The 15,578-nt window shown below is 38.4% G+C and overlaps 1 protein-coding gene across 1 annotated transcript in view; it reads left to right on the top strand.

Annotated features, from left to right (window-relative positions):
- Positions 1-1,827: 1,827 nt before the first annotated feature.
- The window catches only part of prss59 (serine protease 59, putative), an 18,798-nt gene continuing 5,047 nt past the window's right edge, over positions 1,828-15,578 (top strand). Inside the window, exons 1-5 of the mRNA XM_067451312.1 lie at positions 1,828-2,068; positions 3,092-3,273; positions 4,600-4,832; positions 9,483-9,618; positions 11,844-11,958. Coding sequence (XP_067307413.1) covers positions 1,868-2,068; positions 3,092-3,273; positions 4,600-4,832; positions 9,483-9,618; positions 11,844-11,958 — 867 coding nt within the window. The 5' untranslated portion in view covers positions 1,828-1,867. The remainder of the gene's footprint in view (positions 2,069-3,091; positions 3,274-4,599; positions 4,833-9,482; positions 9,619-11,843; positions 11,959-15,578) is intronic.

Genomic DNA, 15,578 nt, shown 5'->3' with positions numbered 1-15,578 from the left:
GTGATGAGGTCGGTAACCCGAATCATGTCCCGGAAATATCAACAAATCCAAAGGAGAAATGCAAGTCCAGAAACCAGCAGGTATGAGATGTTGAACACTTTATTAACGGTAAGGATCTGAGTAAATCTGGTAACGTTAAAAGAAATAGCGTTACCACATGCTGTTATAATAAAGTTGAATTAGGCCTAGTTGAATAAACTTGTATGTCATTTTTACTCTTCAGCCTTTTAATTTACCTTAGCTGATACGTAAATATTCAAACAAGCTACAATTTCCGTGTCTACGTGACATTCATTCGTTCTTTATTTTACAAACTACATTTTTTTAAAAATAAAATAAATGGACAAATCATGTTATTATTCATGGAGTTGCGATATTGTGTATTACCATCATAACGCTATTTCATTTAACGTTACCAGATTTACTCCGATCCTTACCGTTAAGAAAGTGTTCAACATCTCATACCTGCTGGTTTCTGGACTTGCTTTTCTCCTTTGGATTTGTTGATATTTCCTGGACATGATTCCGGTTACCGATATCACCCGGCTTTCCAATAGGATTTTCTGCCATCTACAAAACCCGGTTTTGTTCTTAAATGTTCTGACCTAGGCCTATCTTTGCTTGTTTTTGTGTGTTTGATGTAATATATGCCTACTTAAACTAAATATTTGGTTATTTTTATTTTATTTATTTTTACAAAATGTATCTGTATGTATGGTCGCTTACCACATGCTGTTATAATAAAGTTGAATTAGTTGAATAAACTTGTGTCATTTTTACTCTTCAAAAGTGTGTTGCAGGTGTTGATTATAAATAATTCAAGATTCAAAGTAAGTGTTTTACTGTTAGGCCCATAAATAATAGGATAAACAATAGGCATATAAAAAGTATAATGTCTGAAATTAAAAATGAACCACTATGGGGAATGGGGAATATAGCATTAAAAAAATAAGTTGTCAGAATGTCGTCTTGAAGTTGCTGAATGTTGCGCAACAACGTTGCTACAGCCCCGTCGCTGCCACAACGTAAACGTGTTTGCTGGGATGGTCCTGGATGGTGGTTCAATGTCAACGTTGTAACAACACTGTAACAACCTTCACCACACAACGTATTATAGCAACCTTTTGGCCATGTTGTGTCAACGTTGTTAGAAGGTTGAGTACGTTGTGCCAACGTTGTGTGTTTGCTGGGATATATTTTCTTCACACCTCAAGCATTAGCTTCACTATGGGGCTCCTCAACTGTTTGGTTAAGTTACCCATATTCTCCAAAATATCTTCTTTTCAAAATGTCTTCTTTTGTGTTCAGCAGAAGAAAGAAATTCATACAGGTTTGGAACAACTTGAGGGTGAGTAAACAATGACCTTTTTTTTTTTTCATTTTTAGGTGAGCTATTCCTTTAAGTAAACTAACCAGAAACGTCAAATTGCGGTATTTACGGTAATCTGTCAGCTACAGAGACTGTTGCTCATTCCGCCGTATTTCGCGTATTTTATCTTCAGAAGGACACCGTATGAATTTTCTTTGCTTTATCATTCATCTTTAACGCGGAAATAACATTAATGTTAAGAAAAGTCTAGTGAAGCCAAACAAATCGCTTTTATTTTGAAATATCGATGAGGCGCTGAGTTACTACGACGAAGGCTCGAGTCTAAATATTCATACTATAAGCTTCGTCATTGGAAGGCACGAACGTGACGTCAGCCTTTAAAAATGAATATTCGTGATCAAGGCCTTCGCTATTGGAAGGTTAACCAGAAACTAATTAATATTCATAAGCTCAGCCTTTACCGTAGTCGGAAAGAGATGACATGTCACATGATTATAAACACATGATCACATGACATAGCATCAGTTCCACTTCAAAATGGCTTTAGTGTGTAATAGTCCTCAGAAATATGCTGCTGCTGTAGTGATTGTTTTGGCGTGTGTGTGTTTTCCGTGTGCTGCTCACTACAGAAGCGCGCACAGACGATCTGAAGCTCGGCTGAAGTCTGGAGTGGAGGAGCAGTGGTTCATCCAGAGACTGGATCACTTCAACGGCGCCGACACGAGACTCTGGAAGCAGGTGACTTACAGCTTCAGTGCATGAGACACACACACCATACAAACACCCACTGTTGCAAATGATAAATGCGTGCACCATGCCATTTAAATGCACTTCTAAGAATGCCATGATTTCCTTCAGAAATCAATCAGATATGCTAATTTTGTGCTCAAGAAGCATTTTTGGTTATTATCAATGTTGAAAACAGTTGCTTGATATGTGTTGTGAAAACAGTTATGCATTTTCTTTCAGGATTCTTTGATGTATAGAAAATCCAAAAGAACAGCATTTATTTGAAATAGAAATCTCATGTAAGAATAGAAATGTCTTTAATGCCACTTCAAAAATCAATTAAATGTGTTCTTGCTAACCCTAAACTTTTGAATGGTAGTGTATCACGGTTTCCACAAAAAAAAAAAAGTTTTCAACATTGATAATAATCATAAATGTTTCTTGAGCATCAAATCATCACATCAGAATGATTTCTGAAGGGTCATGTGACACTGAAGACTGGAGTAATGATGCGGAAAATACGGCTTTGATCATATAGGATACATTGCATTTGAAAATATGTTCACATAGAAAACACTTATTTTAAATTGTAATATTTCACTGTTTTACAGTATTTTTCATCAAATAAATGCTCATCCTTGGTGAGCAGAAGAGTCTTCTTTAAGAGACCAATAAAAATCGTAATGATTCCAAACTTTGGAACTTGACCTGTGTGTGTGTGTGTGTGTGTGTGTGTGTGTGTGTGTGTGTGTGTGTGTGTGTGTGTGTGTGTGTGTGTGTGTTAGTGTGGTGGGAGTCTGGTTAACCCTATGGGATCAAAATGTCCCTACAAAATATGGCAAAATCTGAAGTCCTTGTCAGGACATGTTTTTTGTCCCCATGAGGAAAACCGCTTATGAATCATTATGTCTATGGAAAGTCCCCATAAAGTGTGTGTGTGTGTGTGTGTGTGTGTGAGTGAGAGTGAGTGACACGACTGAACCTTACTAAACTAAACTAAACTAAACTAAACTAAACCTTTCCCTACTGTAGAGATACTTTGTGAATGACAGCTTCTATAGAGCCGGTGGTCCGGTCTTCCTGATGATCGGGGGTGAAGGTCCGGCTAACCCCGCCTGGATGCAGTACGGGACCTGGCTGCTGTACGCACAGAAGCTGGGAGCCTTGTGTTTGTTACTGGAGCACCGCTTCTACGGGAAGAGTCATCCGACAGAGTGAGTGAAAGAACACCACAGAGAGCTCAGGGTTATGAACACTAGATGGCGCTACAAGTCAGTAACACTCAGCCTTTCTTTTCACACAGAGGAAAATGAGAATAACACATCCATCCATCCATTCAACTGCATATCTGTCTGTCTGTCTGTCTGTCTGTCTGTCTGTCTGTCTGTCTGTCTGTCTGTCTATCTATCTATCTATCTATCTATCTATCTATCTGTCTGTCTGTCTGTCTGTCTGTCTGTCTGTCTGTCTGTCTGTCTGTCTGTCTGTCTGTCTGTCTGTCTGTCTGTCTGTCTGTCTGTCTGTCTATCTATCTATCTATCTATCTATCTATCTATCTATCTATCTATCTATCTATCTATCTATCTATCTATCTATCTATCTATCTATCTATCTATCTATCTATCTATCTATCTATCTATCTATCTATCTATCTATCTATCTATCTATCTATCTATCTATCTATCTATCTATCTATCTATCGGTCTGTATGTCCGTATGTCTGTCATCCATCCATCCATCCATCCATCCAGATTTAAAGGGTACATAACACAGTTTCTGTTTCTTTTTCAGTTTCTTTATATAGTAGTATTGCATCCTTCATATCTCAAAAAGTTTTTAGTTTAATTATATTTATAAAAGACAGACACACTATACCGATTCTTTCAGAAAAGGTGTGCAGTGGGTGGAGCTAAAGAGTCTCTCACACACACACACACACACACACACACACGCACACAAACAATACGTCATGGCATTATCCCTGGATAACTTTTGATTCACTGACTATACATTTGTGTTGTTGACATTATATTTTTCACATTATATGCATCTACTCGCTGATTGCCAACAAAATTAAGACATTTGATGCAGTTTCACTCACTGCCTGCAGTTTCGACTCATGACTGGGAACAAACAAACTCACTTGCAGAACTTCACTCCGGAAAAAAAGAACTGCATCCACGGTTTCCTTAAAGCTGGTTTATTTGAGAAGCTGAGCAAGGTTATCTTTCCCTCACAACCAGAAACACACTTCTTTAGTCACATTGTTGATTTTCGTGGTCTAAAAACAAAATGACAGCACTGCCTGTCTGAAACTGAAACTTAAAGGAATCCTGAAGGAGTGTATTTGGCACAGAAATGCTCCGTCATGCGTCTAACTTGTTTTTTTTTTTATTTAATTTTGGCCATGTTTAGCATGAGAGTCCAACTCTTTAACAGTGTAAATAAGTCAGAATGCATGAAATAGTATTAGACCCCCCATGCCCCTTTAAATATAATCTGAAGGACTGTTGATTGATTGTTCTGTTTTGTGTTGTCAGGGACCTGAGCACTGCGAGTCTTCGTTTCCTCAGCAGTCGTCAGGCATTGGCCGATCTCGCTCACTTCCGCACGGTTACTGCAGAAACGCGAGGCCTGACCAATAGCAAGTGGGTTGCGTTTGGGGGCTCCTACCCAGGATCCCTTGCTGCCTGGTTCCGTCTGAAGTACCCACACCTGGTCCACGCGTCTGTAGCCACCAGCGCACCCGTACACGCCACAGTCAACTTCCCAGGTAAGCACTGTGAGAATAAAGCAGTCCGTTACAGTTAGGGCTGTGCAAAATAATCTAAATTATTGAAATATTGCAAATGTACACATCGCAATATGCATATCGCAACGGCACGCAATATCTGAACGATTTTAATAGGCTACTTCAAAACTGTGAAAAGTGTACGTTTTAGGTCGGCATATAGCAGAGAATAGACTGAACACACGACTACTGTTACTTATGTGACTTGCTTGATGTTAAAAATTGTTATTATACATAATAACTTGCGAAAAACAACTCCTTGCAGTCTTGCGCTGTCTGACACACACAAACCGAAACGTACGCACAAGCGACCTCTCTGAAAGCATGTGACCCCTTCAGTTCTGTTTCGTGTCTTGCTACACACTTGAACTACCAAATACACACACACATTTTTTTAACATAAATTTTTGCTAAGGTGAAGTAAACATTAGAGATGCTTTGCCACAAGCTGCGACTGCAGGGACTACACTAACTATGGTAAATGCAGATTATCTTCAGAGATGGTATTCCTTGGAGCATCCACATTTGGGACCTTTCCGTATCATCAGTAGGGATCTCAGGGTCTCAGGTGTTTCGCCCCTTAACCTGAACACCTCGCCTGAGTGGGGCAGCGAAGACTTGCTAGCCTTCACCTGCAGAAGGGTTCCAACTGTGGGCTCTCTTCAGCCACAGCCATCTTGAACTGGACTCAGCTGCTGCAGCTATGTCCCTATTGGCTATCTTCAGCTGTTTAGACTCAAGGCCCACCCTTTGGAGGAAGTAGCGCACCGATTTTGCTGGGAAACCGCGGCAGCCGACTTCAATGGGATAGCTGGTTGCATGCCACCCCTTTAGAACTGCTTCGTCAACCAGGTCTTGGTACTTGGCTTTTTTCAGTTGGTGGGACGTGGCTAGTCTCTCTTCCCAGGGCACCGTGAGCTCAACAATTATGATGGTTTTCGTGCTCTTAGATAACAGGACCATGTCTGGGCGGAGAGCTAAAACACAGCTGGTCTCTTTCAGTACTGATTATTTTTTTCCCCAGAAAGAATGTGAAACACAAATGGTATTAGTCTCATTTTTTTTAGTTTTTAAAAAAAATATTTTTAAAAATATAATTTAAATAGATTTTACACACTAATAGCAATATTGTATCGCATATCGAATATCGCATAATTTAACAAGGTATTGCATGTCACATTTTTCTTCAGTACCGCACAGCCCTAGTTACCACGGTGATTTAATATGGTCATAATCAGTACGTGCTCCTGGTCTTATTGGGCATGTTTTATTAGTGCACTCAGTGCAAAGAAGTTTGTTTTGTTGTTTGCTCCGCTTCTGAATCCATTTTTCTTTTGGCTTTCCAGCCATATAGAGATACTTTTCACCTTTCAGTCAATTCTTGATGGACAAAAATGAGAAAACGATGTCTAAATTCTCACTCTACCATGTTTATTGTCCTGGTTTTACTAATATTAATATAATATAAAATAACTGTCTCGTGTGAATACATTTTCAAAGTGTAATTTATTCCAGTGATCAAAGCTGAATTTTCAGCATCATTACTCCAGTCTTCAGTGTCACATTATACTGATTTCTGAAGGATCATATGATGATTTGATGCTCAAGAAACATTTATTATTATTATCAGTTTTAAAAACAGCTTTGTGCTGCTTCATATTTGTGTGGAACCCATGATAAATGTTATTTTTATTGATTCTTGATGAATATAAAGGTCAAAAGAACAGCATTTATTTAAAATAGAAATCTTTTGTAACAATATAAACATCTTTACTGTCAATTTTGATCAATTTAATGCATCTTTGCTGAACAAAACCATTAATTTCTTTCCAAAAAGATCAATATTATAAATGTTGTTTAGCGTATTTTTGCTTCTTCTCTTGTCTCCATCATTTATTTTCGTCTTGTTTTCAGCCATCTTTTCTTGTCTTGTTAGCTTTTCCCTCCGTTCCCCAACCCCCCGGCTCTTTCCTCCATCCCTGCGAACAGCTGTATGTCACCACAAACATTGAGTGGAGACCTTTCCCTGACCTACACACACACACACACACACACACACACAAATCAGCAGTCGTCATGACCACGGTCTGCAGGGGTGTTTATTTTGTCTGTTTGGTCATATTTAAAACAACGCCTCCGTACAGACATTAAAATTAAAAATAAATCGAGGGTTAATTATGGCGATGAGCAACTGTCTGTCCAGTGCGGAGAGACGAGATACATGTGTTTTGCCTGTAAGAAAAATCCCAAACCTCTCCGTTTATGTGGTAAGATGACTCCATGTCTGTCGGTATAGACGCCAAACTCCATGATTGTGGTGTTTGGGCTGAAGTGTGGCATCGCTCCTCAGGATAGTGATGTCGCACTGGCCACTGTCACAGAGCTTTTCATTGTGAGCAGCTCTTAGATCATTCCAGCGCTCGAACAAAAGCCTCTCATAGTGTGTCCTCTCGTCTCGTCTCGTCTCATCTCTTGTTGTTAAGTTGTAGAGCGTGGGCTTTTTGTCCAGTCTGTTGCCTCAAACAATGCAGGATCTTCTCAGTTTGCACATGCATGATCATGTTGACAGCTATTTCACCTGGACTGCTCTCATCTGAATAAAGTTCAGTTCATCTTTGTTGTCCTTGTATTAAAATACAACGCAAATACAGTGCAACTCCCTTTTTGTGCAGTTAAAAAAAACATAAAAAAATGTTAGTTAAATAATTAGTTAGTTGTTATTTAGGAGAGAAGGGGCAGATTATGGGATTGAGATCTCAAGCATAATTCAAACTAAGGACCTCAAACTAGATTCTGAATATCATTAGATGGCAATAACATTATATTTGAGCTGCTGCCTTCATACAGCCATTTGGTTTGCAACATTTACTGTTAATTTTAGACTAAAGGCCAAGAATCATAATTATAAAGATATACTTAATTATATACATTATATATTATATACATAATTATATAATGCTGTTATATATAATTATATAATTAGATATACATAATTATATAAGATATACACTATTAGCCTGACAAGCCAGACCCACATCAACTCCTGCACGCGATAGGATAGCGCTACACCAACCAGAGCAACGAAGGTGAAGCGGAGCTTGTTGATAGATTAAACATTCGCCGTATCCGGTCGGCAAAACTCCGAACACATCTTCCCTTTTTAAGAATGACTTTAGTGCCGCTCTTTGTTCTTTTCTCAGAGAAAAGCTTAACTCCAAGTCTTCCAAAGTCGCGGTCAAAGCTGATTCGAAAGACCGCTGTTCGCCAGTTTCTGTGTTTACTAGAAGCACGCAAACGCAACTCGGCCGTCGTCATTATGGCCCCGCCCACCGACTCTATACACGATGTGATTGGTCCACCCAGAGTTTGGCGTTTACAGTTCAGAAGGGTATTGAGAGTTGCTAGACGACACTCGCGGGCAGATTAGATTTGCTGCCGCTAGGGTGGGTCTAGATTTCTAGGCTAATACACTATATTTCCGAAAGTATTGGGACACCTCTCCAAATCACTGAATTCAGGTGTTCCAATCACTTCCATGACCACAGGTGTATAAATCGAGCACTAGTCATGCAGACACTTCTACAAACATTTGTGAAAGAATGGGTCGCTCTCAGTGAACTCAAGCGTGGTACCGTGATAGGTTGCCACCTGTGCAATAAAAATCCATTCGTGAAATTTCCTCACTACTAAATATTCCACAGTTAGCTGTCGAAGTGGAAGCTACAGACCTCCAAACTTCATGTGGCCTTCAGATGAGCTCAAGAACAATGTGTAGAGAGCTTAATGAAATGGGTTTCCATGGCCGAGCAGCTCATCCAAGCCTTACATCACCAAGTGCAATGCATAGCGTGGGATTCAGTGGAGTAAAGCACACCGCCACTGGACTCTAGAGCAGTAGAGACGTGTTCTCTGGCGTGACCAATCACACTTCTCTGTCTGTCAATCCGATGGATGAGTCTGGGTTTTGCGGTTGTCGGGACAACGCCACTTACCTGACTGCATTGTGCCTAGTGTAAAGTTTAGTGGGGGGGGGGGGGGGGGGGGGGGTGTATATGGTATGGGGTTATTTTTCAGGGATTGGGCTTGGCCCCATTTCAGCATACCAAGACATTTTGGATAATTTCATGCTCCCAACTTTGTGGGAAAAGTTTGGGGATGGCCCCTTCCTGTTCCAACATGACTGCGCACCAGTGCACAAAGCGTCGGCCCATAAAGACATGGATGAGTGAGTTTGGTGTGGAGGAACTTGCCTGGCCTGCTCAGAGTCCTGAGCTCAACCTGACTGAACACCTTTGGGATGAATTAGAGCGGAGACTGAGAGCCAGGCCTTCTCGTCCAACATCAGTGCCTGATCTCAGTCATTTGAACTATGCCCGTTAATCACGCCTCTTGTGCAGTAGAAAATACAGAGCAGACTCCCCAGACCAATGTTCAGTCTTAAAAGATTGAGCTTCCGTAGACATCAGTGTTTATATCCCAACTATACACTTTCATCCCAGTACTTCTGTGATATTTTGAATGTTTGTAACACAGAAATACTGTGGTTTGTGAAGCCGTTTCATACATACACGTGTCAAATCGTGTAGGATTTTGTTCTGTAATGAGTGTTGTCTTTGTCTTCTGGGGTTGCAGAATATTTAGAGGTGGTGTGGCGATCTCTGGCGGCGGAGAACCCAGAGTGCCCCCAAATGGTGAAGAAAGCATCGGACACACTGGTAGATCGACTCAATGACCCGAAAACATACGACAACATCACAAAGGACTTCAGGTAAATCACACACGTGCACACTTTAAAAAAGAATCTAATGCTTTTAATCAGCAAGAATGCATTCAATTTGATAAAAATAATAAAAAGATTATATTACAAATAAGTAAGAATGGATTTAACTATGCTGAAAATTCAGCTTTGATCACATGAATAAATTACATTTTAAAACATGTTCACATAGAAAAGTTATTTTAAATTGTAATATTTCCCTGTTTTAATTTATTTTTCCATCAATAAATGCAGTCCTGGTGAGACTTCTTTCATAAACATTAAACAATATTTCTGACCCATAACTTTTAAACGGTAGTGTATAGTGTGAGAAGTCTCATTTTAGTTGCTTTTTAATTGAGATTTAATTAAACAGCAAAAAATGACATTCATAATGGATTTATCTTAATAAAGTGACGTTACTAAGTGAAGCAGAATAATTAGCTGTAAATAACGCTTGATTGATTTTTCATCTGGATCTGATGGAAAGTTGATAGTTTAATCCCTGCCAACTTCCCTTTAATTACGTCAGAACAGAAGGAGAAAAGCAGTCGTATTTGAGGTGGATCCAGTTACATTATTCAGTATATACAGTATTCACTATATTTTTTGTTTATTAAGGCAATAAATAGAGTACATATTGTAATTCATTTAATCTTAAATTAAAAATCACTTAGGCAAGGATGCATTGTGGGGTATATAGGTTTGTAATGGCATAGGAACATGAGACTGTGTATAATACACGTGTGTGTGTGTTTGGAAGGACTGAAAAGGCCTTTCTGTTGCAGTGGCAGCCGCTGGACTGTGACTATCCTGGTTTCAGTGTCCTTCTTAGTTCCGTTCGACTTGTGGTGTGTGTGTGTGTGTGTGTGTGTGTGTGTGTGTGTGTCTTTCCAACAGGATTGTGAGATCCTGGAATGCCTTCTGTGCTCTATAGATCAGATATGGACCAGGGTCAGTCGACTCAGCACGACCCAGAGAAAGAAAACTCTCAATCTAAAACATCCTTCATCTTTCTCTTCCTTCCTGCCTACAGACTTTCTGCTGTCATGTTTCTGGCGTTGTGTTTAATGGAATACAAGTGTACTACTGAACACTTTCCAGTACACTAGAACTATTCAATGGTAAAAGTATGAAGAAAATCCGATTTTTTTTATTATTATAGTGAATTAAAACAACAATATTAATTCCTTTTTAATTAAGCATGCCCCCCCCCCCCTGAAAAATTAAAAACAAACAAATCTTTTTCCAATATTTATTCTCTTTTTTTTTTTGTGGAAAACTAGTCAAAATAACAGAATTTACTTGAAATAGAATCATTTATAACATTATAAATGTCTTTACTCTCACTTTTGGTCAAATTAATGCATCCTTACTAAAAATGAGTATTTAAAAAATATTAATATATTGATATTAAGTAAAATGTAGAATATTTGAATGTTAGGGTAGAATATTTTGGACTGCATTTAAACAAAATAATGATTAAAAAAAAATTCAGTTCCTCTGAAAACATAACAATAATGAGGATTTTGGAGAAAAATGTCTTTAATTGTCTTGAATGTAAAACCCCCCCTGAAAATAATGTCACAATGTGTCGGGTCAGCGGTCACTCTTTCTCTGGATCTCGACTCGCATACGCCGGAAGCCAGAGATTATAGTGTATAAAGTTATAAAAATTGATATTTTTCTCACACAAACCCATCTCTACGCTTCAGGAGGCCTTTATTAACCCCCTGGAGCCGTGTGGAGCACTTTTATGATGGATGGAAGCACTTTTATGCATTTTAAAAATCTAAGCTACCATTCACTCTCATTATAAATCTTGAAAGAGCAGGATAAAATAACTCTGATTCTGTTTGCCTGAAAGAAAAAAGTCATATATATACTCCTAGAATAGCTTGTGGTGAGTAAATTATGGGATCATTTTCATTTTTGGGTAAACTTTCCCTTTAATGGTCCAAAAATAAGCTTATTTTCTTTATATTTGGAATGACTTGTGATTCACCCACACAATGATCTAATGCTTTCCCATTTATACAAACTGTTCCCGTTCTGCTCGGTCTAGCCGGATACCAGATTTGATGATGTCACTGAGAGTGTGGGCGGAGTCTTGTGGTTGAGTGTTTCTAGTGGAGAAGAGAGTGTGTTTCTCCGCAAATTATTTAGTGTGTGACCGACGGATTTGTGTTTTAATAATCATGTTGTACGTCATCGATGACAATTTCTCTGTCTCTCAGGTTGTGCTCGACCCTCCAGATCCAGTCCAAGATGGATTCTGCGTATCTTCTGGAGTCTTTGGCTGGGAATTTCATGGATGTAGTGCAATACAACGAGGACAACCGGGCCTTTGAGGTGTGTGAGTTAGAGATGACGGACGGGGTCCATGTTGTCCGCCACACCACCTTTTGACCACGAAAATGACAATCAAAATGAAGCGGTTAGAGTTCATGAAGACTCTACTAAAGGCATTACTCGGGTCAAAGAGTCAGAAAGCTCAAGTCAAAAACAAGATTAGTAATTTGTTGGAGTGTGTGTGTGTGTATGAGACAGATAAGAGGCTAGATATGGTCTGGACCTCTCGAGTCAGATTACCAATAAACCGCAGGAGCTTTTAGAGCTGCAGGATTGAGTTACAGAGAGAGAGGAACTGAATGAATGAGAGAAAAAACAACAGTTCATGTACTTTAATTCTCAGTTGCACTTGTAAAGTATACAATTAGCTACATTTGGGTTAGAATAAAAATACTCCATCCCTGATTGCATACTTCTGCTCCTGATGACAGGGAAATACAATAGTACTTCATAAGATATGCAAGGTACATATTAAGATTAACACATACTAACAAACAAAAACATACAGGTCCTTCTCAAAAAATTAGCATATTGTGATAAAGTTCATTATTTTCCATAATGTAATGATACAAATTAAAATTTCATATATTTTAGATTCATTGCACACCAACTGAAATATACCAACTGAACTAAGTATATAAAGTAATGGAAATTAGCAACAGCCAGCACTTGGGTTTTCATAAGCTGTATGCCAAAAATCGTCAGTATTAGACCTGAAATATTTCAGTTGGTGTGCAATGAATCTAAAATATATGAAAGTTTAATTTTTATCATTACATTATGGAAAATAATGAACTTTATCACAATATGCTAATTTTTTGAGAAGGGCCTGTACAGTTTAAAAAAAAAAAATCTTAGTTTACATTTGGAATATTAAATCTTTTTAAAAATTAAAAACAGTCACGTCTGTATGGAAGGCCATTTCCCCCAAATAAGACAAAATCATGCTCTGGTAAAACATAATTATAACAAAAATGAAATGTATTTTTAAAAAATATATTATGACTTTAAAAAATGAGGTTATGACATACTAAATTGAAATTGAGATTAAAAACGTAAAAAATTATGACAACTTAAACTACAACTTAAACTCTGCCGTCATTATGTGAAGCCCCGCCCACCGACTCTATACACGATGTGATTGGCCCGACCCGAGTTTGTTTTTACCAGCTCAGAAGTCTATTGAGAGTTGCTAAACTACACTCGCGGCAAATTAGATTTACTACCGCTAGGGTGCGTCTAGATTTCTAGGCTAACATTTTTAGCCTTTTATTTCATCATTTTGATTTACGCTATAATTAAAATTTTGTATGTCATAATTTTGACAATCTTGCAATTTTTGATTTATAAAATCCATAATTCTGAATTCCGAAAATGTAACATTGTCTTTTTAAAGTGTTACACTAAGAACACAAACATCCACGGCAAAACAAAACATCAACGCATTCCAAAAAAGATAAAAGAAACCTAATTTCTTGAGACTATTTAAAGGTGCCATGTGTAAAAATGTTGGTAAAAATATCCAAAAAGTGACCTACACGCATCAAACGAATGAGAAGAAATAAGGGTGATGATGTCATTAAAAAAATGTCAAGTTATAGTGCTGCAGAGATATCAACCTTAATTAGCAGTAGCATTACTAGCCCCGGCCCGACAGGTGTCGTAATACCAGTCTCGGCCATGGGAGGCGGTATGCCGGCAATATAACCACCAGCCAACCTGTAATACACCAATAACACGCACGGCTTGTGGGCGTACTTCAACCTGATGTCAATCGTGTGGAAAGTACAGCCCACTAAATTTCAGTCCCGAGAAGAGAGCGGACGGATCGCTGAAGCCCTTGTCCCCTTAAATGTATCTGATATGATAAAATAGCTGCTTTACCTGACCGGAAGAAGCAGAAGTGCACTTGCCCGGTGACTGTGTCCCGTCCCGTCATTATAAAAGTCCCGGTACTCGCGAGCCGTGTGTTTGTGTAACACTCGCTCCAGCGGCCGTGCTCAGCTCCTCAACACTCAGTCCTGCTCTGCTTTACACTACAGTAACGTTAATAACCGCATCCATCAACATGATTTCTGCCCGAGTTTAGAATAGGCGCCCTCCGGTGGACGGAAAGTTGCATAGTGCACCTTTAACATACAAAATATTTTTTAATCTTCCAAAATTAAACCGATAAAAACATTTATTAATCAAATAAAGATACCTAAATTGATAAATAAAATAACTATATAGTAGAAACAACTTATTATAGTAGAAGCACATTAATTTAGCACTCTCATAATTTAGATTTGTCAATTTGGATTTAGCATTTCATTTTTTTAGCTTAAGTCATAATTTTGACTTTTTAAATCATAACGCAAAAACGCAATGGTCTTAGATTGGTTAGATGGCCAAATGTAGTTTCCTGTATTTTTATTGGCTGAAGTGTTGTTCTGGAAACGCCACGCCCCTTCCCATTACGGGCAGAAGTCACATCTGCGGAGACTAGCGAGGGTTTATGATGTCACCAACCCAGGAAGAAGCTCGTTGTAGTCCAAACCGGACGTTTTTGTAGGCGATAAACTGCCATAACTTTAAAAGACAATATCTCCGTTTGCATTGAACTTTCAGCGCTGTCACTTTACAGATACTGTTTATGCTCAAGCGGCAACATCACACACTAACTAAAGTTAAAGTCAAATCGCATGCAACCACCCCTTTAACACTCTTTACCTGAAAACACAAAAATCCAGGACTTAGTTTACATTCAAGTGAATTCAGACTCCAGATTAATCCAGATGTGGTTTGTGAACCCCACACACACACACACACACAGACATTCCCTGGCGCGATCCAAGCAGCGATTAAGTGTTTAAGTGGAATTTGGATTAAAAGGCGTGTCTCTGTAATCAGACTCCAATCTCTGAGTGTTCTTGGAATGTTGGTTCTGGTTCTGATAGATTACAGCTCACATCCTGATTAACAGCGACCAGAGACTTTTGTCCTGAAATGCCTTTTTAAATGTGTAATGTAGGGTGACCAAATGTCCTGTTTTCCCAGGAGATGTCCTGTCCTGGTCGTCCTGGCTGTTTTTTTATAAAGTGATGAAAATGTCCTAGTTTTCATTATTTTCCATTGGGCCATTAAATTGACCGGCACTCGCAGCACTGCCGCTCCCTCATATGATCACCCTAGTGTAATAGGTTTTCTTTGGCTATAATGTTTGACAAAACTGTCTACAAGTGAGCTAAATCAGACAATAACCTTCCTTTGTGGATGCTTTGTGGGATAAAAATTATGTAAATAATTCTTAATTTTGAAAATGTAACAATTTGTCTTTATAAAGTGTTACATTAAGAAGACAAACATCCACATAAAAACAAAACATTAACGCACAAAAAACATTCCATAATAACATTTAACATTCCAAAAAAGATAAAAGAAACATCATTTCTTGAGACTATTTACCATACAAAAATCTAAATTTATCTAAATTGATAAATAAAATTACTTCAGGATTTATAGAAAAAGCACATTAATTATGCATATAGGTCAACAAATTAAATAGTTAAAGCTGCAGTCAGTTTTTCCTCTTTGTCGCCATTTCTGTTCAAAATCTGCAATTGCAGTTATTCGCAGAA

This window comes from Pseudorasbora parva, chromosome 8 (genome assembly GCF_024679245.1).
Source record: "Pseudorasbora parva isolate DD20220531a chromosome 8, ASM2467924v1, whole genome shotgun sequence".
Classification (NCBI taxonomy): Eukaryota; Metazoa; Chordata; class Actinopteri; order Cypriniformes; family Gobionidae; genus Pseudorasbora; species Pseudorasbora parva.
Note: the sequence above shows the minus strand (reverse complement) of the source record. Positions and strands in the feature narration are given on the sequence as shown.